The sequence below is a fragment of the Equus caballus genome, chromosome 22, assembly GCF_041296265.1.
Source record: "Equus caballus isolate H_3958 breed thoroughbred chromosome 22, TB-T2T, whole genome shotgun sequence".
Lineage (NCBI taxonomy): Eukaryota > Metazoa > Chordata > Mammalia > Perissodactyla > Equidae > Equus > Equus caballus.
In genome coordinates, this window is record NC_091705.1 from 36,447,022 (window position 1) to 36,473,516 (window position 26,495).

Consider the following 26,495-nt stretch of genomic DNA (forward strand, 5'->3'; position numbering starts at 1 on the left):
GCTGGTGCTGGGTGCCTACCCTGTGACTGTCCCTGCGGCCTGCCTCCAAGGGGAGTCATTGGAGGTACACACAGGAGCCCCCTGCAGCCAGATGGGGCTATCGCTGTTCCCAGGAGGGCAGCCGTTCCCTCTCACTCCTGTTTATTATTGCTCGAGGAAGCTCCTCCCAGCATGGGGCATGGCCTGCTGGTTCTGCAGTTCCCGCCCCCTTGGCTTCCTTCAGATAAGCAGTGGAGGCAGAGTCCCTGAGAGGTAGTGAGATGCCTCAAAGCCACCTGCCCTCAGGGAGAGAGCTGGGGTTTGAATGCAGCTCTGGCCGACTCAAAATCACTTGGCCGTGCTCCACGGATTATTTCCATGCCTCCTTCCCTTCCTTCTGGAGCGGCATCTGGAGAATGCCATCAGAGCGGCAGCCTCTGCCAGCGGGTCCTTCCAGCGGAATTCAGAAAGGCTCCTGGTCTTTGAAAGCTGAAGGCATTGTCTGTCTCCGCCGGCTGCGCGGCGGCAGACTGTATTTTTCAAGGAGTCTCCAAGGATGTGTTCCACGTTCTCTTTTGCAAGCTGACCTTGCCACTCCCAGTCAAGAGGCGGAGTCTATTTCTCACTCCCTGAATTTGCATGAGCCCTGTGACTCCTTTGGTGGAAGCCATGCTGACCGGCTCTAGATACAGCCCTTAAGGGGCCTGGCAGCTTCTGGGCCCCAAGTTGCCATTTAAAACATTCAGGCTGCTCTGTCTGGGCCACGTGAGGAGGCACCGAGCCCCAGACACTGCGAGTGGAGAAGCCGTTGTGGACGGCCAGCCCAGTCAAGCCGTCAAATGACTCCAGCCCGTCACCCTCTGCCTCCACCTGTCTGAGGAACTCCACGTGAGGCCCGCCCAGCTGAGCCCAGTGAACCCGCACACTGTGAAAGACAATAATAGATTATTGTTTTAGGGCCCAACATTTTGGGGCAGTTTGCTCCACAGCAGTAGATAACCAAGAACACCCACCCTACGACAAGATGAGTCTGTAATAGAAAAGGACCAGACCTCACGGATTCTGTCCCCCAGTTTAGGGATGTTTTGGTTTGTCTTTCTTCTCCTTAGTGGAGCCAAGGACGAGTCAGCCCTGGGACTTAGGCATCAGGACCCCCAGTTCACACCTGGGAAAGCTGAGAACCCACGCAGCTGAGGAAACTGTCGAGGTCACGGAACCAGCCAGTGCTAGAGTGGGGACTGGAACCCAGCACTTGAACTCATTTCCAGGGTCACCTCGGCATTTCTAGGTGGGCAGCGGTGGGGGACGCAGCAGGGGACTTGGCCTTCTCCTTACCTGGGACCTTTCCTTCCTGGCGCTCATCCCAAGGAGGGTCCTGCGGCCGCCAGCAGAGGGCGTCCGATACTGTCAAGTTTCCAAGTCCTCGGGCAACTCACCGTCTCTAACTGGGAGACCACAGGGCTCTCTCCACCACCTCAGTCAAGGGAAATTAGCACCCCTCTTCCCACCTCACTTGTTTTGAAGTCGGGGAGTCTTTCTTGGGTAGGAGAAAGGTCAACATTACCTTTTATGACACAGGGGAAATCCCATAATCCTCTCTGAACCTCAGGTTTCTCATCTGTAAAATGGGTACCACAATGGTCCCTTTGCCTCCCTCAGAGGGCCCTTGGAACAGAAAGGGGAGCAGGTAGCACCACACGGAGGTTCCAGCCTGTGTTTTTCAAATTTTAGGCCAAAGACTAAGAAGATCCTGAGCCTGAGCGTGGGATTGTCAGCAGGGCTGGAATTAGCCTCCACTTTTCTCTGTCCCTTTGGGCCTGGCACCCAACCTGCAGCCTGGTGAGGGGCTCCTGAAAGGAGCTAGGGCTCAGATGAGCTATCTAACAACGTTTCCGTCCTCTCTTCTGTCCTTCAGCAGCATCAAACTTGTCCCCACCTTGGTGCCTTTGCACTTGCCATCTCTCCTGCCTGGAATGTTCTTTCCCTTTCTCTTTGTGTGTCTGGCTCCTGCTCATCCTTCAGATCTCAGCTGAAGGGACAGGTACTCAGAGAAGTCCTCCCTGGCCACCCCATCTGAGATTGCTCACACCACCTCCCCCTTTGTAACACTTCTCTCAACATGAAATTATCTTGTTTCTTTATTTTTTTTAACTTGCTTGTTGCCAGTGTCTCGTCTGGAGTGGAAGCTCCATGAGGAGCTCGGGTGCCCCTTTCACCACTGCACCCCCAGAGCCGTGCACAGGGCTTGGCAGGTGGTAGGTGCTCAATAAATATTTGTTGAATGAATGAAGGAAATGTTGGTGAAAACCAAGCATGGGTAAGGGCTATGCGAGAGCTTCCTCCCATCTTCTCTCCCGGGGATGTGAGGACGGTCTCTTATCCCATCGGCAGGAAAAGAATGAGGCTCAGGGAGACTCAGTGATGGATTCCACGTCACACAGCTTCTGAGCGGTGGAACCTGGACTTCAACATGGACCTGTCTGACTGCTAATCGTACGTTCTTTCCAGTATATACGGAGGAGAAGATGCTGTCAGAGCCCCACCCATGTCCCCTTGGCACCTGCTGTTCCCATACAGGCTGCTGGTGTCCAACTGTGAGCGCCTGGGACTGTACTGAAGGTTTTCTCTCTCAGTGCAGGCAGAGGGCGGGCTGGAAGTGCCCCGAGAGTTACGTCCCCAGGAGCAGCCCTCAGCCAGCCAGGGCGAGAGTTTGAAGATAAATACCCAGACCTCCTCGCCCCACAGGGGGCAGCCATGAGGCGTGTTCTTCACCGTCCCCCAGAAGTCCCCGAGGGACTGAGTCTCAATTGCCCACGCAGCCGTCTGCTCATTGATGCACCCTCAATCGGCTGCTTCTCCTTTCTTCTCTACCTCCCCATGCCCCTCCTGGTGCTTTCTGGAATCACCTCCCAGAGAAACTACTGCACTGACATCCTCATCTCTGGGCTGGCTTCTGGGGGATCCCAGCAGTATTGCTGCATAATAAATTACCACAAACGAAGTAGCTTAAAACAACACACATTTCTTATCTCACAGTTTCTGAGGGTCAGGACTCTGGTTGTGGCTCGGCTGGGTCCTCAGCTTCAGGGTCTCCGACAGGCTGCAATCAAGACATCAGCCAGAGCCGGGGTCTCATCCGAAGACCCAGCTGGGGAAGGATCTGCTTCGAAGCTCACTTAGGCTGTTGGTGGAATTGGGGCCTGTCAGACTGAGGGTCTCAGTTCCTAGCTGGCTGTCACCACAGTCACCGTCGGGTCCTTCTACGTGGACCTTTGCAACATGGCAGCCTCTTCATCAAAGCATGCAAGCCGAGAAGAAGGCAATAGAGAGAGTCTGCTAACAAGATGGAAGTTACGATCTTACGTAGCCTGATCACAGAAAAGACAGCTTATCCCTTTTACCATATTCTGTTAACTAGAACAAGTTCAGGTCCTGCCTGTTCAAGGGCACAGCTAATGGTGTGCTAGAGCCCGCCCATGCCAGCTCGTGAGAGCCAATTGTGGGCATCTCTTCCCAAGCCCACTTCCAGTGACTTCGCGTGGGTCACTTGAAATCGCATGGTGGCAGTGTTTACACCATGGGAATCAGCCAACACTACAAACAAGGGCGTTTTTTTAGAATCAGTTGGATTCGACTGGAATGGAACAGAACCAGACATGATTAAATGGAATAGAATAGAATAAAACAGGATAGAAAATATCGAGGCGCATTGCACAAATTAAGAATAAGTGTTTTTCACTAAACTTTTATTTCAGATACGTGCACGTGTGTGTGTGTGTGTCTACAGGGTTGCAGAAAAAAAGATATTTCACCTGCGGATGGAGGTCAAAAAAGTTTCAAAGTCATTATTTTGGCATGTCTCCCCAACTACGGAGGATGGAAAACTAAAAACGACGTTTCCAAGGATGGCTTGCAGCTGGGCGGTCCGTGCGGTTTAGGTTCCACCGATCAGACGCACCTGTGCGAGACTTGGATGCTGGAAGGAAGCAGAGGCACCATGTCCGCTGCTTCTCTTTCTGCAGCAAATAGAAATAGAGCCTCAGAGCCGGGTCACTGTGTGGGGTCATGCAGGCTGCAGGGGCGCCCTGCACATCGACTGGGGGCCGTGTTCCCGTCGCCTGTGATGTGAACAGCATCCCCAGCCGTATGATGCCGCAGCCCTACTGGACGTGTCGGTGGACTGTATTAGTGGAGATCTCAGTGTTGCAGCTCTGGCTCTTTGCGGGGTCCAGAGGCCAAGCATGGGGCATCCACGTTTTGGTGGGATGAGTTTTGCACGTGCAGCCTGGTTCTGGTTGTGGTGGCATCTTTCTCCTCGTGGACACAGGCCCAGGTGGTGCATTCTGAGAGCTGGCGGTTTGAGTGGTGGCCTTCTGATTTCTTAGCTTCCTGATTATAGCAGAGCTGAGCTCCCTGGTTGAGCTCATCCTGGGGCCTCCTTCCAACCATTTTGTAAGAACCCATTTCCCCGTGTTTAATCTCCTCTGGCTTAACATATCTAGAGCAATGTCTTTATCTGTAATTAAACCCTGGCTGATGGGGCCCCCAATTCAGCTCACATTAGTGCTTTGTAAATTAGGTCAACTTAGAGTTTCATATTTCTTTTTGTTTCCTTATTTACCCATTACTCAGATTCTACACAAAGAAAGGCCTAGAAGCTGACCCAACAGGCAAGAAAACTTTCTTCTGGAAGTGTAGGGGTGATGATGAAAAGATCACAAACTCTTATTCTATATATTTTCCTTATCTTTGTCACCGAAGAAACAACGAAAAAGACAACCTCGGGGGTTTACAATCATTATACAGGATTTGTGTCCTCCAGACCCACACTAGCCGGAATTTGAAGAGGAGCACAGGGCAACAGAGGAGGGAGAAGGAAAGTCTGGCCCAGAAGAACTCCACAGCCTCGCCTGCTCCTACCCCCCTGCTGGCTCAGGAGGGGCTGCCCACATTCCTTGGGCCGTGGCGCCCTCCTCACAAGGACATCACCCCAGCCTCTGCTTCAGTCTTCATGTCGCCTTCTTCTGGCTTTGGCTCCCTTGTCTCCCTCTCATAAGGACACTTTCGATTACATTGGGCCCACCCAGATAATCCAGGAAAATCTCCCCATCTCAAGACCCTTAACTTAATCACAGCTGCAAATCCCTTTTGTCCTGGAAGGTGACATATTCACAGGTTCTGGGGACTACGGCACGGACAGCTCTGGGGGCATGATTCTGCCCACCATGCCTGTGGTCCCGAGGGTGCTGGCTTTGGGAGACGTGGAGCCGTTGTGCGGCCTGGGGCCTGACGTGATTCTCCCATGCGCACTGGCTGTTACACTGAAACACGTGACAGGGGATATAGTTCTCTCTGCTTTGTACCTTCCCCTTTGGCCATAAACTTGACCCAGAGCAGGCTGCTGCCAGTGCCCAGCGCTTCCTTTCTGCAAGCCCCAGATCTGGGCTCCATGAAGGAGCCAAGACCAGAGACAGCAAGTCTAGCTCCAGATAGCTGGCCATTCAGCTAACTTTCACTGAGCGCTCACTGTGCCCCAGGCGCAGCATGGGTGCTAGACATCCTGCGGAGGGCCAGACAGAGAGCACGGCGCATACATCCTCGTGGCGATGACATGAAACACACCTGCAAGCAAGCAAAGAGACAGCTGAAGGTATAAATGCAGATGGAAGATAATAATGGATATGGGCATGATAAAACCCGTAGACGTGATAAAACCCTTTGAGATGATGGATCAGGGGTCAGCAAACATTTTATTTAAAGGGCTGGATATTTCAGGCTTTGTGGGTCTTGCAGTCTCTGCCTCAACTCCTCAAATCTGCCATCGTTGCAAAAGCAGCCGGAAGCAACGCTTAAACTAAAGGGCGCGGCAGTGTTCCACTGAAGCCCCACTCACACAAACAGGTGGCCTTTGGCCCACGGATTGTCACTTGCTGACTCCTGTGATCGAGTGAAGCAATGTGGGATGGGACAATATTAGGCAGAGTGGTCAGGGAAGGCTTCTCTGAGGAGGTGGCATTTGAGCTAATACCCGAATGATGCAAAGAAACCGGCCATGCCAAGACTTAAAAGAAGCATGTTCCAGGAAGTGGGAACATGAGGGTGCTGCCCTGAGGTACAAACCGGCCTAGTGTGTCTGAGGAGCTTATTAAGCCCATGCGGCCAGGGCAGTGGAGGGAGGGAGAGGCTGGGTCCGTCAGGGCTTTAGTGACCCAAGGTGCCTCACTCAGGCGCCTGGCAGGAAGGTGATCATAGTCTGAAAGGGCTAACTAAAGGGAGTTTAATGAAGGTCAGAGGTGGGGACCTGGTTAAGGGAAGGATGCTGACGCCTCCAGAGGCTAGCAATGGTGGAAGCTGCACCCTTCCGGAACCTGGGGGGAGCTGTAGCCATGGGAGGGGGGCCATGGCCAGACACGCTGTGGCTGTGGGTGACAGAATGTGACGTCTGCCGAGTAAGAGCCCAGAGGGTTGCAGGAATAAGTGTGCCAACCCTCTCTGCCTCCCCAACCTGGGATCGCCCGCTGCACCCTCCCACTGGCTGGGCCCAGCTAGAAGTCAGAGGGCGAGGGAGCCAAGGTGGCAGATTCACAGAGGTCAGACTCCTGGGAAGAGGGTAGGCAAGAGAAGGGCGGAGAATGATCTGGAGGGAAAACCAGGAAATGCCAAGCCCACAGGGCGGGGAGTTGCGATTTTATTAAATAACTTCCATAGGGTTAGATTTCCCAGATAAATTACGGGTTACCCAGTGGAATTTGCATTTCAGATAAACAACAAATATGGGTTTAGTATAAGTACATCCTGGGGACATACTTCTACTCAACCCTTATTTATCCGAAATTCAAATTGAACCAGATGTCCTGTATTTTTATTTGCTCAACCTGGCAATCCTAAATGGGGAAACTCTGAAGGAATTTGAATCAGAGGAGTGATACAATCTAATTTAGGATTTAATAAATACTTTTATTTATAAAATCAAGAAAATTTTAGCTTATTGTAAGTTCAGAGGATTCAGGGGCACATAAATAAGATCCAGGAGCGTTTGGATGCGTTTGTGATGCGAAGTCTCTGTCTAGAGGTAAAGCAGCGGATGCGGACGCAAGGCTTGACCAAGCCCCCAGCGGCCTGGAGCCCCGGGAGCTGTCCCCGCACTTGCGTGTCTTCTCTGCATAGTTCTTCTCTCTTCATCGAGGCCTTTTGTGCCCAGTATTTCATTCCTCCCTCACCGTTCCCATGTGGAAAGTAGGTCTCATCGATTGTTATCATATAGTCATTATGCAGATATAGAAACCAAGGCTCAGAGAGGTGAAGCAACCTACCCAGGATCACACAGGGAGGCAGCAGAAGGACCAAGGTTACAACTCAGGTCTGTGCAGTCCAAAGCTCTTTCCGCTGTGCCCCCACTGCTCTCTGTTCTTCCAAGTGTCCAGTGTGCAGTAGGCCTGTCTCTCCAGGCTGGGTGCTCGCTGGCAGGCCCTGCTGTCCGGAGCACGAAGGAGTCCCCTGGGGCAGCTGCTGGCCTTGAAGCCTGTCATATCTCTGCTGCAGCCGGGCGTGAAGGTGGCGGATCCGCCTTGCCTCCTGGGTGGGGAAGAAGGAAGCAGCGATGGTGTGGCGCAGGCGGCGCGCGTAGGCCTGCAGGAGGACCGTGGAGCAAGCCCCGAGTTGCAGAAGGCCCGCAGCCAGGGGTGCAGCTGAGCCGGGGCGCCGGGCGGGCAGCAGCGGGCAGCTGGGGGCCGTGAAGCGGAGCTCCCAGTGGAAGGTCCTGTGGGCAGACAGGGAGGGGCTCTCCGGGGGCGGCTGGTTGAAGAGGAAGGAAATGAAGCCCAGGACGGTGTATGCAGCCTTCAAAGAGGAGAAAACGGCCACGTCAGCAGACAGACAGACACTCCAGCCATTCCCTGCCCGCCCCCACTTGCAGATGCTCACAGAGCTGGACCGGTCCAACTTTCCCCGCCTTCATCTGCAAAATGGGCACAGAAGCAACTCCTGCCTCCTGAGGTTTGAGGAGGATCAAATGAGATCAGGAGTCTGAAACAGGCTTTTTGCCAAATAAAAGGTGCCATACAAATGCTATTTTTATTATACTCTCTTTGAGCAGAATACTTCAGAGAAAACAAATGAATGCTCGCAGGCATCCACGCTTTGCTGAGCCCTCGGTGAACACGGTAGATGTTCTATTCCATCAAATAATCACAATCCTATGAGGCTCAGCCCAGCAGGAGCCTCGTTGAAAAGATGCGGAACCTGAGGTCACACAGTGGGTTACGTGTGGCCAGCCCAGGGGTCGGTCCCTGCAGGGCCGGGTCTCGGTATCCTGCTCATAAGTATAAGCTCTACAATTTCCACGGGGTGCTCTGGAGCCAGGAAGAAGGGTGTCCAGAAAGGAGGGATGTCAGAGGTTAATCATCTGAACTTGGAGGCAGACTTATTAGGCTGGATCCTGGTTCCACCCAGGTTCTGCCCGACTTCTCCGTTAGACACAGTGCTGGGGGTCCATGGTACCTTTAGGGACCTATGAAAATATTCTATTTTCTTTTAAAATCAGAATAAAAATGAGTTTTTAAGTTGAGGAATATGTTTCACTCTCTAATAGGAATATATTTGTCATTATCCCAATGCTGTCATTAATATTTTTTACAGAGAAAGGCGTCCATGTAAGTAAATGTGCCTGGGGCCCACAAAAGTCACAGCACAGCCCTGCCACCCAGGTTGGATGAGTTTGTGCAAGTCCCCTAACTTCTCTGACCCTCAGTATCTTCATCGGTACAATGGCAATGATAGTACTTTCTATCTTAGAGGATCGCAGTGACAATTAAATGAACTATCTTATTTCATCAGTTCTGGGATTCTTTTTTTTTTTCACATTTTAATGTCTTTGAGATCAAGATGTGTCTTCATATCAATATGACTTGCAAAGTGGTGCCAATTCGTGCTTGCTGAGAGGGTCAGAGGGTGCCAGTATCAATGCTTGCGGGGTTGGTATCTGCAGCTTGCGAGAAAATGCTGGAAATGATAATGGGGCGTCACCAGTGCTCGAAAGGCACAGAGAACAGTATTGGGTGAAAAGCCACAGACACTGACAGCGCGGCCAGAGTCACTCAGAAGAGTCAGGCTGGATGGGAAGAAGTTTTAGGGAAATCTCCACCTAAGTATTTCGCTATGTGTCTTGCTATCTGTACATGAGAAAGATATGTTACAATAAATCTATGTTAAATAATAAATGAGCTATTTTTTTCTAATTCTAATTGATAAGAAGGCTAATTGATTTCTAATAAGAACTCTGACAGAACGCTAAATGATAAGAAGGCATTGTGTCATGGTTTAATTGGCAGCATTTTCTTTGCTAACGATACATAAAATGAGGACATGAATTGCAATCAGTGGCATCTAAGATTTGCTGAAATACAGCAAATCAGGGAACACACTTGGGACATTGCCACATTTCTTCACTTTGCTCTACAGTAAGAAATGCATTTTACAGCCCCTTCCAAGCACAAATAATATTGTGATTGAAGAAAAATTTCATAAAACAATGCATACCCTTATCACCTATAATATACTCTAATAAATATCTAGTCTGTTCTATTTCATTGGGAAAAAAAAAAAAGCTGACCATGGCCCCTAGATTGATTAAGTTGATTTCATGCCATTTGAAAAAAACACTTTCCTAGTCTACAATAAGTACTCAATAAATATTAGCTATTAGTATTATTAGCTCAGAGTCTGACACTTTGGTATGTTTTATGCAATGGACTTTTGTGTGAAATCTCAGCATTTAAAATAAAAAAAATACAAAGATTTGTGGCCAAAGAAAAGATTGAAAACCACGAATCTTGATGAGATAGTAAATATGTCCAATAGTAAATAGATAGCAAGTATTTTATATATTACTGTTAAAATAGTAAATATTTTAGGCTTTGCAGGCCATACGTACCCGTCGTAACTATTCAACGTCGCTCTTGCAGAGCAGCCACGGACAACATGGAAACAAATGGCATGGCTGTGTTCCAGTAAAACTCAATTTACAAAATCAGGAAGCCCGCAGGATTTGGCCCGTGGGCCGCAGTTGGTGGCTTCCTGGTCTAGCCTTTTCCCAAGACCCCTCCAGTCTGATATTCACAGATATGAGCTATTAATAATAGCCAGTATTTATGAGCCATCTCCTAGGTGGCCTGGAGCTTACCAGGTCCTTCTAGAAACCATCACATTTGAAGACTCACAATAACCTTGTAGGGTCAGCAGGATTGATCCAACTTGTGCAAGAGAGGACATGAGGCTAGAGCAGGCCGCCACTGTGAATGGAGGGACCTCGGGGGCGAGTTATTTTAATATCTCTGGGTATCAGTGTCCTCACCTACAACAGGGGGTGAAAAGAGAACCCCTGTGTCGGGCTGTTGTGGGAATTAAAGGAGGCCACCTGCCGATGCCCCGGGGTCCCACGGCTTATCCAAGGGCTACGACCAGCAGGCAAGTACAATCTAACTGCGAGTCAGGCGTTTAAGACCCCCTCCCACTTCCCTCAAGGAAAGGACTCTATGCCCACCTCTCCACCACCACACTTACCTCGTACTTGACTGTGAGCGTGACGGGCACGGCAGGCAGCTTCTGAGCCCAGTCCACGGCTGCCTGCGCCAGGAGGAAGACCACATGGTCCGTGGCCACCGTCACAGCTGTGGCCACCAGGAGCAGGGCCAGCAGCCCCAGCCTGAGGAAACAACTCAGCAGCTCCCTTGGGGACAGCCTAGGCCTGGCCGCCCGGAGCAGCCAGGCTGGTGGGGAGGCCAACAAGTGTGTGGCCCCGGCCTCGGCCAGCTGCTGAGCTAGCTGCCGCGTGGCATAGATATTATCAAACCGCAGGTCAGTCAGGTAGCGATGGAGGTACCAGGTCGAGTCCACCAGGAGGACCAGCATCAAGAGCCCTGTGACCACCCGCTGGGTCCCCAGCACTGCCGCCCGGGCCAGGGACTCCAGGCCAGAGAAGTCTTCCAGGACCTGCTGAGTGACCCTGAGCATGTGAAGCCGGAAGGCAGAGCCATTGCCCAGAGCCTGGAGCGTCAGCCCCTGGCTGGTGGGGCCCAGAGCCCTGGATGCCTCGTGCAGCTGGTGAGTGGTGTTGAGCAGACTCTCCAGGGAGCCCTCGGTGACACATCTCAGCACCTGCCCGGCCGCACCCATGTTGGCCAGGACGTTGGGCACCACGGCTACGGCCAGGGTGGCAGCGCTCCAGGAGAGGAGCAGGCGGCGGCCCTGCTCCGTGCCCAGGGTAGGCACACTGAGTGCAAACAGGCAGCGAACTGGGGTCACCAGGCCCAGGCCCAGGAAGACCACCAGGCCACAGACAATGGCCACCAGGGCCGAGGACCCCAGAGGGTAGAGTAGCGAGGACACCAGCCAGTGGTGGGCCAGACCTGCGGCAGCAGTGGCCAGGGAGCCGCACAGGAGGAGCTGGGTCAGCAGCTGGCGGTGGCTGGCTGGGACAGGCCGAGAGAAGGCAACCCAGGCCGCCTGCAGTGGGGCGAGGGCCTTGCAGATCCCCCAGTGCCAGCATCGCCACCTGCACACAAGGAAATTGGGGACCTCTATCAGGAGGGTGGGGGGTGGGTGTCTGCCCCATGCCCCCACCCCACACACCCCTCAGCGGCTAACAGGCTCCACCCCTTTAGCCACAGGGGTGGGCACTCTTCCCAGGTGGGCCAATCAGAGTAACCCACCTCAAACCCACATGACCCAAGCTGAACCAATCAGAGACTTCCCCAGGAATATCCTCACTGGAGTTGTCAGGGGAGAGCCCAGTTTCCACGCAGTTCAGGAGAACGTGAGGGTGGGTGTCTGGGCTGCGTGCGTCCATAATTCTAGTTTTGTGAAGGCAACTGGCCCAAAGGAGGGATGGAGTCTTAGAGAGGGAAACACAGAGGAAAGAGAGAGAATGAGAGAGAGCGAAATAGGAGAGACTCTATTTCACTTGAATTCAGAGTCTTGCTTGGCTCACTGTGTGACCCCGGACTTTCCTTCTTTCTCGACCTCAGTGTCTCCTCTGTAATTTGCAGGGGAGGAGGGAAAGGGAGACTGGATCAGTTGATTTCCGAAGAACTTTCCTACACTATTGTCCTTAGATTTATTCACTCAACAGATATTTACTAAGCAACTACTATGTGCTAGTCATTGGGGAAAGAGGAATGAATAAAACAGATGAGCATCCCCCCTCCTAGATTTTACACTAAGGAGTGGTAACAGGACAGCAGGATGAGGTTCCTCCAGACAGCATGCTGATGGGGAGGAGAGAGCGCTGAGGACGGAGCCCCTGCTCTCCAGGGTGAACAGGTTGGGATATGAAGAGGGACCAGAGAAGGGGTCAGAGAACGCAGGCCGTGCAGAGCTTGGGAAGCGAAGTAGAGAAAATGCTTCAAGAGGAAGGGAGCGATCAGACATGTCAAATGCTGCTGGCGTGTCAGAAAGATGAGGACTGAGCAATGACCATTGGATTTAGTCACGTGGAGGTCACTGGTGTCCTGGACAAGGGTAGCTTGGTGGCACGTTGGGCCAAAACCTAACTAGAACGGGCCCAGGAGAGACCAGAGGGGAAGAACGTGAGACGTGAGTGCAGACAACTCCTTCAAGTCATCCGTGCAGTAAAGGAGCAGAGAAATGCAGGGGCAGCTGATGGGGGAAACGGACCAGGAGAGTTCATTTAAGACGAGAGAACTCTCGCGGGTTCGCTGATGCGACATCCAGTCAGAAGGGGGGTACATAGAAAGGGGGGCTCGCTGGAGCCACGTCCTTTGGTGGGTGGCAGGAGGCAAGACCGAGGGCGCAAAAGGTGGGGCTGGTCTTAGAATGAAGCAGGGGCTGTTCATCCTTAATGGCAGGTGGGAAGGCAGAGGAGATGGGCACAGAGGATCGCAGATGGACAAGCGAACTGTGGGCACTTATATATCACTACCCCATCTGATATAGAGGGCCATGGTTAAGGGTGTGACCTCCAGATGGCCTGGGTTCAAGTCCCCACTTCACCACTCACCATCTGTGCGACCTTGGTCAAGTTTCTTAATCTCTCTGTGCCTCAATTTTCTCATCTGTAAAATGGTGCAATGAAAGTGGTACCTCATAGGGTCATCTTGTGTCTGGCACATAGTAAGTACCATGTCAGCTCTTGTCTGTCACTAGAGCATCAACTCCCTGGGGCAGAGACTTGGTCCCTTGGATCACTGGCGTATCCCAAGTGCCTGGATTAGCATCTAACACGTAGTGGGCGCTCCATAAATATTTATGGACTGTAGTATGTTGGCGTCCGTTTGCTCCTGGTAGCAGGAAGTGAGGGCAGCCCTGAAGGTGAGGATGCTGGAGGAGGTGATAGAGGCTGGAAGATGAAGAAGGTATAAAATAGTTCTCTAGGAGAGCGGGAGAGTAAATGAACTAAGGAAATGATACAGGCCCACAACTAGAAGGACCTGCAGCTAAGATATACAACTATGTACGGGGGGGGGGGGGGCAGTTTGGGAAATAAAAGCAGAGAAAAAAAAAAAGACAGGCAACAGTTGTTAGCCCAGGTGCCAATCTTAAAGAAAAAAAAAAAAAAGAAGTGCTACAGGTGCCAGGCAGCATTGAGGACCCACTGAGGTCAGAGATGATAAATTCAGGCCTCGTCATTGTCAGGAGACCAGCTGCCACGTATCGAGTGCTTGCTGTGAGGGGAGCGCAATAGCAAGCCCTCTGCAGGCGTTTGCTCATTCAGCTCTCACAACAGCCTTGTAGACGTTATTATTCCTCTCATTCTACAGATGGGGAAACTGAGGCTCAAAGTGGCGTGGATTTACCCAAGGACACACAGCCGGGGAATGGCAGAGCTAGGCTCTGCCAGGAAATGAGACCTAGGCTCATATCATCGTGCCTGACCACTGACTGTTTGCTTGCCCGTGGCTCCCAGTGTCTGAAGTCCCCAGACCTACCCGGTCCTGACGAGGCTCTCGGCTGTCCCCCGAAGGGCTCTCATGCTCCCGGAATAGCGGCAGATGCGGGCAGACGGACTCAGGCGGCGATGGGAAGTGGAGAGGAAGTGTGGGCAATTGGGTCCTCTAGGACTCAGGAAACCCTGTCACTTCTGCTTTCCCACCCTTAATTAAGCCCTCCTGGTCACCTTGTCCCGCCCTGCCTGGGCCCACCTCCCCCACCTCCCTGGGGGTTGGGTGGGCTGCCACATTCTCTTCCGGGAGGGCAGGCAGGAGCGGGTGGAAGGTGGGGAGGAGAGAGAGAGAGCCTTTTCCAAGCACCATCTCTAATCCTGAGAGCAGAAACCCGGGCCTACCTCCATTTTACAGAGGAGGAAACTGAGGCTCAGAGAAGTCACGCAGCTCATTAGCGGTAGTGCCAGGACTAGAACTCTGCTCGGCTGCCCCCTCCCCCCGCCCCCCACCACAGCAATGCACCCTGGAGGAGCCTGACCCCAGCTCTTCCGGGTGGGAACCCACAGGAGACCAGGGGACCTCTGCTGAGACTCTTTTCCAGCCGTGAGTGGCCCTGGTCTCCCTCCCAGCCCTCCCTGTCTTTAGCCTGACATGGACCTGGCTTCAAAGCACAGCTTTGTCCCTCCCTAGCTGTGTGACCTTGGGCAGGGGACCTCATCCCTCTCAGCTCAGTTTCCTCCTCTTACTAAAGATTAGTGCTAATGACAGTTAACACGCATTGAGCACTTGCTATGAATCGGGCGTTCTTCTGAACAGTTTCTGTTCCAATTCACTGAGTCCGTACTTCCAACGACCCTTTGTGGTAGGGACTGTTCCTAACTCCATTCTTCAGTTCAGAAAACTGAGACCCAGAGTGTTAAGTCCCTTAACCAAGCCGCTTAGCCAGTAAGAGGTAGAGCCATGATCGTGCCCAACAGTCCCGCTCCAGAGCCCACTGGTCAGCCGCTGTGCTCTGCTGGTGCGGAGGGAAGGATTCACAAGACTCATGGTGGCCTTGTGACGCCCTTGGCTCTGCAAATGGGAGGCACTCGATCAGTGTGAACCCCCCTCGTGCTGTGATGCAGGCCCACGTCCACATCCTTCTGAAAGCCAGGCCCTACCCGGAAGGCGCACACCTCTCCCCCAGCCTCTCTGCGCCCCATCACGGCCAGCAGATTGCCTCCTCCAAGACGTCTCTCCTGGGCCGCCAGCCCCCAGCCTGCAGGATGGTCCTTTTGAGTGGGGTACCCCTGGGCCGTTTTCCTGTCTCCCCGTCATTTTCCCTTATAAGGACGGATTGCTGGGGTCTCTTGCTCAGGCCTGAAGGAGTTATCCTGTGGCCCAGATGGGGGAAGTGACGTTCTCATAGTCACACAATTGGATGACACACCTGTGGCCCTCAGGGAGCCTAACACACTTCCCAGGCCCTGAGCCCCTCCAGGAAGCCAGGCCAGGCTCCACATCTGCCAAGAACTGGGCACACTGAGGAGACCAGGAGCAGGAAACGCACGCACCTGCTGGGGCGGGCCAGCCAGGGTAGGGAGCGAAGCCGGCCCGTGGAAACAGCAGGGAGCTGCTGCGTGTGGACCAATAAGGGCCGCTTCTGCTTCGCCCCAGCTGAGGGTCAAAACCCCTTGAAAACGAGGCTCAACATGACTAGATTTTCCAATTTTTCCAAAGCTGTCATTCCCATTTTTATGTAACAGTCTCTTAGTTTTTAAAGTCAGCATTTAAAAAAAATGAAAAACCACTGTGCAGGCCAATCTTAACAGGTCTGTGGGCCAAAGCCAGCAAGGGCCACCAATTTACAACCTCTGCAGAGGCCTCGGTAGGACTGATGCAAGGAATGCCTGGCTGTTCCTCTGAACCACAGGGGCCCTGGGCTGGAGGCAGCAGATCTGCACTTGAATGCCAGCTTTGCCACTTACTATGCTGTGTAACCTTAGGCAAGATACTGTCCCTCTCTGAACTTGTGTGTACTCTGCTATAATGAAGAGGACATTAGTACCTACTTCTTAGGGTTGTTTGAGGATTCAGGGAGATAATCTATGTAGATGCCCAGTAGACAATAGATGCATGCTCCTGCCCTGTGCCTCTGACCTGGGCTGACGGCTCTGCCTGAGTGACTCCAGGCTGCTCAGACCTGATTGTACAGGCCTCTGTGATGCCCACTGGACCAGATCCCCAGCCTGGGTCCCATCACATAGGAGACTCTAGGGCACTGTGCTGGTCGGAGGGGGGCGGTCCCCCGAGGACACCAGCATTTGCCCAGTTTCTGCTCCAGCCCCAGAACTGCTGGATTGGTTAAGATCTGATTGGTTAAGAACCATGTCAGGCATTTCCTGAAGGCTTCTGTGGCTGTGTAATGTTTGGGAAGATGGGGACATAGGCAGGCGAGGAACAGAAGCTATTTCTGGCTTTCCTCAGAGCATGTAGGCAGTCACTTCTGCCTATATAAGGCTGGCCTGTCTCCAAGGCCCACGCCCTCCGGAAGGGGCTTCTGAGTGACCTAAAATAGAACCAACTCTGCTGAGGGGAATTTCTGGAAGATTCAGAGCCATGAGACAGAACAGGAAGAGGAAGTGATAAATCTTCAGACCTAGAATCATAATCAGAGAGCCACAGAATGTTAGAGTCATGGAACTGTACTGCCTGTGGGTGTCGAACGTGGCCACCACCCAGTCAGTTGGAGAACGTGGAGACGTGGCTCGAGTCTTATCAGAGAGGCTACACTATCTAATGGACATGGCTTGTGAGCCATAGACGTATTTAAAATTTTCCAGTAGCCACATAAAAAAGTAAAATTAATTTTAATATTCTACTTAACCTAATATATCCAAAATATTATCCTTTCAACATGTCATCAATATAAAAAATTATTAATGGGATATTTTTACATTCATTTTTTTTTCTTAAAGATTGGCACCTGAGCTAACATCTGTTGCCAATCTTTTTTTTTTCTTCTCCCCAAAGCCCCCCGGTACATAGTTGTATATTCTGGTTGTAGGTCCCGCTGGTTGTGCTCTGTGGGACGCCACCTCAGCATGGCGTGATGAGCGGTGCTAGGTCTGCGCCCAGGATTTGAACTGGTGAAAACCTGGGCTGCTGAAGTGGAGCGCGCGAAGGTAACCACTCGGCTACGGGGCCAGCCCCTTTACATTCATGCTTTCCAATCTCAGTTTTTAAAATGTGGTGTATGTTTTATACTTAGGGTACATCTCAATTTGGACTGACCACATCTCAAGTATTCAACAGCTACACAGATCAAGTGGCTACTGTATTGGATAAGGCAGATACAGACCATTTCCATCATTACAGGAAGTTCTACTGTAGCCCTGCTCTAGGCCATTAGAAATGGACCTTCCAGATCGTGTAGCTTGGGAGTTATAGAATCAAATGCCTTCAGCAGCCAGGAAGGCAACAGAGTCAAATGAAGAGAGTCAGCATAAGACATTAAGGAGTGGTGGGGACTGTGACAAATAAGAACATTCACACTTCAGCTTTCGTTCTCCCACCACCACTGCTCAACTCCAAACAGTTGTTTCCAGGTAGCAATGAGGGTCCCATATTGCCAGCTCTCCTGGTATTTTCTTTTCCAAGAGAAGCCTAAGTCCAGATTTTAATGTGAAATCTCCTGAATTTTAAATATTAGCAATCAATTAATAGTTTAAAACTCATGGGCGGGAAGCAAAAAAAAAAAAGCTGACTGTGGGCTGGATGCAGACCTGGGGACCACTAGGTGGCAAGCTCTGATTCGGTCTAAACCTTCCACGCCATGTTGTCTCAGTTAGCCCCTCCAGACCAGTCTCTACCCTTCTCCCTACCTTGAGCCCCCGGAGCTGGACGTGGGTGGACTGTGGCACAGGACTCCCTTGCATTCTGGCTTCTCTTGGTGTGATGGTTAATTTTATGTACCAACATGTCTGGGCCCAGATACTCAGTCAAACAATATTCTGGATGATTCTGTGAGGATATTTTTGAAGGAGATTCACATTTAGATTGGTGGAGTTTGAGTAAAGCAAATTGCCCTCCATAACGTGGTGGGCCTCATCTAATTGTTGAAGGCCTGGCTAGAACAAAGGACCGACTTCAGAGCAAGAGGGCCTTCTGTCAGCAGGCTGCCTGTGGATTCAAACACAACCCTTTCCGTGCACACACGTCCTGTTGGTTCTGATTCTCTGGAGAACCCTGACCAATACAGCTGGGTTTGGCCGGCGGGGAGCCCCAGCAGGAGGCGAAGGGAGGGAGGAGATGAAGACGCAGGGCCGCTCCCTCCCTACGGAGTCGTCAAGGGCTGGACGTGTCCCAGCTCCCTGAGGCAGCTGTCCCTCGGACCTCGGGCCGGGACGTGCTCTCCATGACCCCTGGCCACCAGGGCCTGTGCTTTTCCTCGTGGTTTCCCTAGGTGACCCTCTGCCCACACCCTGTGACTAGACCCTTTCCTAAGCTTTCCTCAGATTAGCTAGTTTAGGTGCTTTCTCCCTCCTTTAGAGATCCTGACTATGCACTGCCATCTCTCAGATGCGGAAACCACAGTCCAAAGCAGTGAAGGACCTGCTTAAGGCGGTACAGCGTGTGAGGGGTGGAGCCAGGAGTCCAGGGGGCTTCCTGAACCCCTCGTCCACTGACGTTCATTCCACCTGTTTTTCCCGTTTACCGTCACCGCTTCCATTCCTCTGCCCACCCGGCTCGAGGTACTTCTGTCTGCCATCCGTCCTGGAACGTGCGGTGTCTAGCCTGTCATTCTGTGCACCTGCTGTCTGTCACTTCTACACGTTGCTGTGTTTTCCACAGTGTGCTTCCTCTGTATTTTACTTAAGTACCCCCCACCCCCAGTAATGGTCACCTAGGTGGCCTCCAGCTCCTTGATACCTCAAACAACAGTGGCATGAATATCCTGCTACGTTGTCTCCTTAGGGACCCATGGGATCATTTGCTGGGCTATAAACCAGGAGCGGGATAGGGTCACAGGGAACCAGATAACGAATTCCCCGGGTTCCTGCCACAGTGCTCAGCAGGCTGATGGTAACAGTTTATCATCTCGCCAGCAGAACACGACTGTTTCTGCTTGCTCCCATTTCACCCTCACTCGTTGACCACTTTTCTAGTGTTTGCCAGTCTGATTGGCATATTGTTGAATCTTGGTTTAACTCGCATTTATCTGATGACAAGCGGGTTTGAGCATCTCTCTACAAACCTGCTGGCCACTTAGACATCCCTTTTCAGATCGGCGTGTTCATATCTCTCCCTCGATTTTCTCTTGGGTGTTATGGTAGAAGCCTTCCCAAGATGGCGGCCAACCATCCTCCGCCTGCGTGGATGCCACTCCTCCCATCCAGGAGGGGAGCCCATTTCCCTCCCCTTGACCCAGGCTAACCGTGTGGCCTGCTTTGACCAATAGAAGGGGCAGAATTGACATTCTTGGACTCCCTAGCCCAGGCCTTGAGGGCCTTGGAGCTTCTGCTTTTGCCTTCCTAGAAGCCCACTGTCACGTAAAGAGGTCCAGGCCGGACTCCTGGAGGAGCCACATGACCCTAGAGGGTCCACAGCCATCACGGACATTCCAGCTCCAGCCAAACTCGCAGCCAAGTGGCCCCGGCCACACGACATAGAGTGGAGACAAAATGAAACGCAGAAACATGAGCCAATAAATGGCTGTGTTTGAAGGCCCCGGGTTTTGGGGAGACTTGTTCCACAGACACAGGTAACTACAACAGGTTTTTTGTTGTGTTTGCTTTTGTCTCTTCCAGTTTTGGGGAGCTCCTCGTACATTCCAGACATGAGTCCCTGGTATATTTCCAATGACTCTGCCCCACCCCTGCCACCTACACCTCCCACATGGCTGACTCCTTCTGCTCTCATTTCAGTGCCGCCCCCTCAGAGAAGTCCTCCCTGACCAGCCCGGCTGAAGCAGCCTCTCAGTCAGTTGTCACATCAGCCAATTTCAGTTTTGTCCCAGCCCGCACAGGACGCAGAGTCACTTCACTTGTTTACCCGCCTACTTTGTCTCCTCGGCTAGAGTGTAATAGAGTGTAATTCCACGTGGGTGGGGACGGTGACCCAGCATACAATCAGGGTCTAACGAAATATTGTTGAACGAATAAATGGAAGAACGAATGAACAGAGAAATGAACCACACAGACTCCAGATCAGAGGGTGAGATTACTTCCTTGTAAATTCTGGCATCAATTCATTTATCAAATATTTCCTGAGCAATTACTATGTGCCAGAAACTGCTCTAGTACCAGAGTTACAGCCCTGAGCAAAATAAAGTGTGTATTCTCCTAAGTTTATATTCTAGAAGGAGAGAAAGTTAACAGATAAGAAAACAAACGATACAGTGTCCTGACTAAATACTAAGAAGAAAAATACAGCACTAAAAATACCAGATGCTCAGGGAAGCTCTCTGGGGAGATGACATTTGAGCAGAGACCTGAATGAAGTGAGGAGACAGGTATATATTTGGGAGCAAAGCGTTCTAGGCAGAGGAAACAGCCTGTGCAAAGGCCCTGAAGCAGGAGAGTTCGAGTGTGTGGCTGGAGTGGAGCAGAGGCGAAAGAGCAGCAAGGAGGAGAGGTCAGGGAGGACGATTCTGTGGAACCCTCAGCTCAGGAATTTGGGGCTTTGAAGCTCTTTTATGTCCAGAAAGGGAAATAATCTCCAGGCACAGTGTTGATTAACATTCTTTATTTTATAGCCTTTTCAATCAGAAGTATTTGAAATCATGATTCATCTGGTTACGAGTCCCACGGATTTCTCTGGGAATGAACTCCCCCGTCCCCCGTCCCACAGAGTGTGCCCCACCGCCACGGGCTGGACCTGTGACTAAAGCCGGAGTGCTCACGCGGGAAGCAGAGAAGGAGCCGCATCTCACGCTCAGCCTCGGGGCCTCTCCTCTCTCCTCCGTGATGCATCGTGCTGTACAGAGGACAAGCCCAGGCCGGGGGTGCTGCCTTCCCAGGCTGCACTGCTCAGAGGCGGAGGGAGGGGGGACGGGAAGCTTCTGGGCCCCTCAGCTGGTGCCTTTTCCTAGGCTAGGCCAACGCTGGGCCACTGGTTCCACAACACTCCCTGAGCACCCGCTGGGTCCAGAGCTGTGCTGTTCAGGGAATGTCCGGATGCTTCTGCCTGACATGAGGAGGGGTATCACAACCCTCTTGGAGAGCCCCGCCAGCCGCGGCTCCGAGGAAGTCGCAGCTGTCCCCACGCGTAGAAGAGGACATCTGCCCACTGGAGAGACTTCACCTGCAGGCCACGTGCCGGAGGGCCTGGCTGGAGGGGACATGGGTCACCCTCGAGAAGACGGGGCCCAGGCTGGCCTAACCCCAGAATTACGGCCACAATGAGTCAGATGAAGCAGGAAAATCCTTGAAGGCTTGAACAGAGACGTGGGCTGGGGCTTGGAGAACTCCCCTGGTGTGCTCGGGAGCCCAGAGAGGGAGCAAGCAAGCTCGGCCCGGTCTCCACATCCTCAGGAGGTCATCGGTGTCCCCCACCCCCAGCCCAGTCTCCAGGGATTGAAAATAAGTCTGGCTGCTGGGTATCATGCAGGGGTAATATTCAGACAACTGGCAGAGAGTGGGCACCAACCAAGCAGACACACGTGGGCTGTCAACAGCTGGGACAACTGGACTGGAACACAGTCGCCCCCAAGGAAGATGATCCCTAAGGGCAAAGTGGTCTCTCCAGAGTGGAACCTAAAGCTGTGCCCATGGGGATTGAGGGCCTCCCATCCCAACTGTTCAAGACAAACGCCATTCCAGATGTGCTTATTGTTGCTGAAATTGGGCTCTCTTGCATGCTAACCACATAACAGTTCAGAGATACAGGAGCTTGTTTCTCAGGCAGTAGATCTGGGAGATAACTGGGCCCTGAACTGCACAAGAGAGAAGGAGAAGATGTCCTAGATAAGGAACCTGTGGGCCCAAGTGGACCACTGGAGGTCACCCTTTCTTGCTGCATACTGGATCACAGAAAAGAATTGCTTGATCGTCCTGAAGGGTCTTAGCAGCAGGTGATGGCAAAAGCCTTTTGGGAGGGCCCAGCCCAAAGAGAGTCCCTAAACGGGACTCAGAGGGTCCGGAATGTGTCATTGGCCAAGGTGGATGGCAGTGCTGTGACATTGGCTGAGTGGATGTCGGCCCACTCCGGAAAGGTACCCAGCTGGAAGATGGTCTGTGCCCAAGTGTTCATGGCCAAGCTGAGCAGCAGGACGCCCATCAGGTTCATCAGGAGGCCTGTTCGCACCTGAAATGGAGCCCAGATGGAGGGAGGGTCAGCTGGGGGCCCCTCAGACAGACGGGATAACCCAGGCTCGGAATCAGGAAGTCACTCACCCAAGATCTCACAGCCGGGAAGTGATGGAGCCAGGACCCACACCCAGGTCCGCTGATGCCCGAGACCCTCCCACCTTTACGCTGCCCAAAGAGCTGCCAATGTCCCCATTCACTGAGTGGTTTCGAGGTCCCAGGGATCATGCCACGCAGTTGTCATAGGATTATATCATTTAACCCCGAAAGCAACCCTACAAGGGTTATTAATATTATCCCCATTTTACAGAAGAGGAAACTGAGGTTCAGAGAAGTTGGCTTACCCAAGGTCACAGAACTTGAAAATAATCTGGTTTGGTCATTAAACACCATCCCCCCCCCACCCCCTCACACACACACTCATACACGCTGCGTGTCCAAGTAAGGCTATGCTCGCTTCTTAGGAAGGATTTTCCTTCTGGAGATGCTGACCTCTTTAAGGAGGTGGAAAGGATGTGCCCTCTTGCTCCTGTCCCAGCCGACCTCTTGGACCACTCAGTCAACCTTGGACTGACGATCCCCGTCTCCTGCCTGGGTTCTCTGGTTGCCCCACGTTAGTGCTGCCCCGCCGTGAATCGCCCGGGGAGAAAGTCACTCCCTTCTCAATTCCTCTTTGAATCTATTGCACAGAATGTCTCCCTTAGGTGCTGCCATGCCCTTAGCACTTTTCTCCTCCTTGACAATTGTACCTTTTTAACAAACAGGGGTTCAGAACCTTCTCCAGGTGACTGTTAGCAGGAGAATGTAATTATTTTGCTTTTTTTTGCATTTATTTTTAGACTTACCTTCTATGGCATGCAATACCAATCTTCCATTTAAACTTTTCTTTTTAAATCAGAAAATTTTCTTTTTAAATATTTGTATTTAAGTTTTTAAAAGATGTAAGTTGATTAGTAAAACTGTTAAACAGATATTACCATGGATGGCTCATGGAAAGGGCATAAACCATGAAGGCACGATGCCAAATAATGAAGTCCGGGAACTGCATTGTGCTGTCCGGCCTCCCTTCTAGAGGGTCTTAAAGCCCCTGGCAACTTTGGAGGGAGAGAAGGAGACTGGCCAAAGCTTTTGGGGAGCTGGCAGGAGGGTTTGGTCTTCCTTTTCCAGGATCCTGGCTCACAATGCCTGCTTGGCCCCACATTAGTTACTTTAATTAACACCTGCATCGTTACTCTCACAGGAGTAAAACCTGCAGGTGGGCACGCCTGCTCTGACCAGCTGACGGCGGGGGGCTCGGCCGTTCCTGCCTCTCTGGGCCTCCTCGTGCCCCTCTGCATCTTTCTGCCTTCCTCAGCATCTCTCAGCATGTCCCTCATTTCTCTCACTGTCTCTCTGTTCTCAGAATCTGCGCTATGTCTGCATTCCTGCCCCTCTTACTGTCTTTGTCTCTAAATAGCCTCCCAGCTTCCACACCCGTCCCTCCCGACTCTGACAATCACTCCACTCAGCAGCCAATGCCATCTTTTAAAGCAGAGGATAGATCACATCATTGCCCCGCTTAAAGCCCTTTAAAGGCCTCCCGCTGTGGTTTGAATGACACCCGGAGCCTGTGCCCTGCATCGCCCCACCCTACTCCCTAACCTCGTACTCCCGACTCTGCAGTCACACCAGCCTCCTTGCCCTGTGTTCCCAAAATGCACAGAGCTGGTCCTGGCCTCAGGGCCTTTGCACTCGCTACCATCTGCTTGGGGTGCTCTCCCTTTTTCTATGCAAGGCTGGCTGCTTCCCATTATTCAGGTCTCAGCAGCTCCTACGTCACTTCCTCGGAGGGGCCTTACCTGCCTGTTCCACGTAAAGTAATCTCCCCTCACCCATCCTCCTCTTCCAGCCCGCCATGTTTTATTTCCTTCATAGCACTTAGCAATATGGAAATTTACATCATTTAAAAAGATTGCTGTGCTTGTTTACTGTCTGTCTCCCTCAATAGAAGGCCACCCCCTTGGAGGTAGATGTTCTGTGACCCACTACCAGGAACAGAATGCACTCAGCCGACACCCATGCAACAGAGGAGCTCGTGCAACAGAGGACCGAACAAGTGAGTGAGTGTCTGTCTCCGACGTCTCTGCTCTCTCTGGTGCCTGTGAGCTCTTTCTGCCTCTCACTCTTGTTCTCTCTCTCGCCCCGTTTATCCTGTGGGCATCTCTGAGCCTGGAGGGCCTGCATCGTGAATCAGTTAAGCAGGTCACTCTTCTCAGTGGCACCAGCTTAGGGTTTGCCTTTCCTGAGTGCCCCAGGCAGCTGGAGGATGGGAAGAGGTGCAGGAGGAGGGAGGGAGGAGCAGGATAGCAGGGGAGCAAAGGGGGAGCAGGAAGGCACTGCCCTGTGACCGAGACCTGCTGAATGTCCCCACGCGCAGCCTGCGGCTTCTGCCCCCTCCCCAGCAGGCCAGGCACTGAGGCCACCCCCAATCACAGGGGGTGGTCCACTGCTCCTCTCTTCTAAAGATTCTGGGCACGGCACAGCTGGCCACACAAGTGAGAGAGAGCGTTGCCCAGAGTGAGGGGGACGCCCCTTGTCCCAGAAGCCAACGGTGGAAGGCAGGCCCTGCGGCAGTGTTTCCTGAGGTTCTCTAAGTGGGAGAAGAACCCCAGAGTGTTTGCTAGAATGTGTCTTCCTGTCCCACTGAGAGTGACCTATTCAGAAATGGGGGGGACTCCTGCCTAGATGCCTTACCCACCACCCAGTGTCCACCCACCCCTCTGGGCCTCTGTCAGAAAACGCCCAGACTCACCATGTCCTTGACCAGCAAGTGTCCGGAGGCGAAGGCGATTGAGTTGGGGGGCGTCGAGACCGGGAGCATGAAGGCGTAGGAGCAGCCCACCGTGCCGGGGATCATCAAATACAGGGGGTGCACTCTCAGGCGGATGGCCTGGGCCCGGAGGGGCAGGAGGACCGAGACAGAGACATACAGGGAAACCACAACAAGAGACAGAGACAGACGTAGAGACGAGAGACAGAGACACGTGGACGGTGATTGGCAGAGAGAGAACAATAGGAACAAATGAGAAGGCAGGTTGGTTTAGAGACACGCAATGAGAAATGCAGCCAGAAATACAAATACACAGAAAATAGAGATAGAAATACGCAGAAATAGAGATGGAGAAGAAGAGAACCAGACCAAGGGAGAGAAGGAGAGAACATTCCCAAGGTTAGTGCCATTCCGGGGCCACCCTGCAGGTTCATCAGGGAGGACGGGCTGGGGAGATCTGTCTAGATGCTCCTTGCCCACCAGTGCATGAGAATCATGTGCAGGGATTAAAACGCAGATTGCCGGCCCCGCCTCCCCGAGAGCTGCTGACTCCACGGGTCTGGGGTGGCTCCAAGAACGTGCTTTTCTAACAAGTCCCGAGGTGATGCTGATGTGGCTGGTCCAGGGACCACGGCTCTGAAAGTCCCCTGCCTGGTCCTCCTCTCAGCGAGCCTGAACAGCTGGCCTCCGGCACGTTTAGTTGCAGACTCACCTGGTTTCAGAGCTACAGAGAGCTCACGATAGCGCCTGTTGGCAAGCATTTCCAAATTCCTAAGACTGTGTGGATCAAGCAAACATGTCTGTGGGCTGGCCTCAGTCAGTGGGCCACCAGTTTGTCACCACCCCCAAATGACATATGTATTCGCCTGCAATCCACGTTGATCAGTTCTCCAGCATTTTATTTAAGATAGGACATTTTTGGCCCCTCTGGGGAATTTTTGCAACTCAAAGCATATAAATTTTCTCAAAAAGAACTAAAATCACCCCCTTACATATCAAATGTTTTGATTTTGATTTTGATTTTGATGATGAGCAACATTTAGAAGAATGTGCCGTTTGCTCGCGTCTTCTCCAGCAAAAGTTGCCCCTGCAGACCCCGCTGGGTCTCTCCCTCCCCTCCCCATAGCACCCCATGGCACCCCATCTCTCTCGATTGCCGGGTCCCCCAGATTGTGGGGAGGATGTGATTGAATCCAACCACACTTAGCAAGGCAAGGGGACCCCGCCCCACCCTGCCGGCGGGACTGTAAAATGGCATGGCCACTTCGGAGGGCGATTTGCCCATGTCTGACAAAATTGTACATGCGCATGCTCTTTGATCCAGCGATCTCAGCTCCAGGAATTTACCTAGAAATAATAAAAGGCGCACAGACAGGGAAGGTCCAGGCAGCACTGCTGGATAGCAGCAGAGCTGGAAACAACCTAAATGTCCATCCGTAGAAGACTGCTTCAGAAAATCGACAACCATCCACCCATAATGGAATGCTCTCCAGTCAGTGAAGAAGTATACCTCTGTGTGCT

At 52.3% G+C, this 26,495-nt stretch overlaps 2 protein-coding genes and 1 long non-coding RNA gene across 8 annotated transcripts in view; 1 reads left to right on the forward strand and 2 right to left on the reverse strand.

Annotated features, from left to right (window-relative positions):
• LOC138920232 (uncharacterized) overlaps window positions 1-9,197 on the forward strand; it is a 13,859-nt gene extending 4,662 nt beyond the window's left edge. The window contains exon 2 of the long non-coding RNA XR_011431070.1: window positions 4,612-9,197. This is a non-coding gene — a long non-coding RNA (uncharacterized lncRNA). The remainder of the gene's footprint in view (window positions 1-4,611) is intronic.
• On the reverse strand, window positions 6,916-14,948 carry OCSTAMP (osteoclast stimulatory transmembrane protein). The gene is made up of 3 exons (XM_003363888.5): window positions 13,923-14,948; window positions 10,540-11,530; window positions 6,916-7,818 (listed from the first exon to the last, which is right to left on the reverse strand). Exons 1-3 carry the CDS (start codon window positions 13,964-13,966, stop codon window positions 7,336-7,338), a joined length of 1,518 nt encoding a protein of 505 aa, XP_003363936.2. The 5' UTR covers window positions 13,967-14,948; the 3' UTR covers window positions 6,916-7,335.
• A 5,638-nt stretch (window positions 14,949-20,586) lies between these two features.
• SLC13A3 (solute carrier family 13 member 3) overlaps window positions 20,587-26,495 on the reverse strand; it is a 76,959-nt gene continuing 71,050 nt past the window's right edge. For 4 of the 6 annotated variants that reach the window (XM_023626647.2, XM_023626648.2, XM_070247859.1 and 1 more), the window contains 2 exons: window positions 24,957-25,094; window positions 20,587-22,163 (listed from right to left, as the gene is read on the reverse strand). In XM_023626647.2, the coding sequence (XP_023482415.2) occupies window positions 21,987-22,163; window positions 24,957-25,094 (315 nt within the window). In that variant the 3' untranslated portion in view covers window positions 20,587-21,986. Of the gene's footprint in view, window positions 22,164-24,956; window positions 25,095-25,856; window positions 26,322-26,495 lie in introns of those variants that run through there. The other 2 variants (XM_070247862.1, XM_070247861.1) reach the window with 1 other exon arrangement.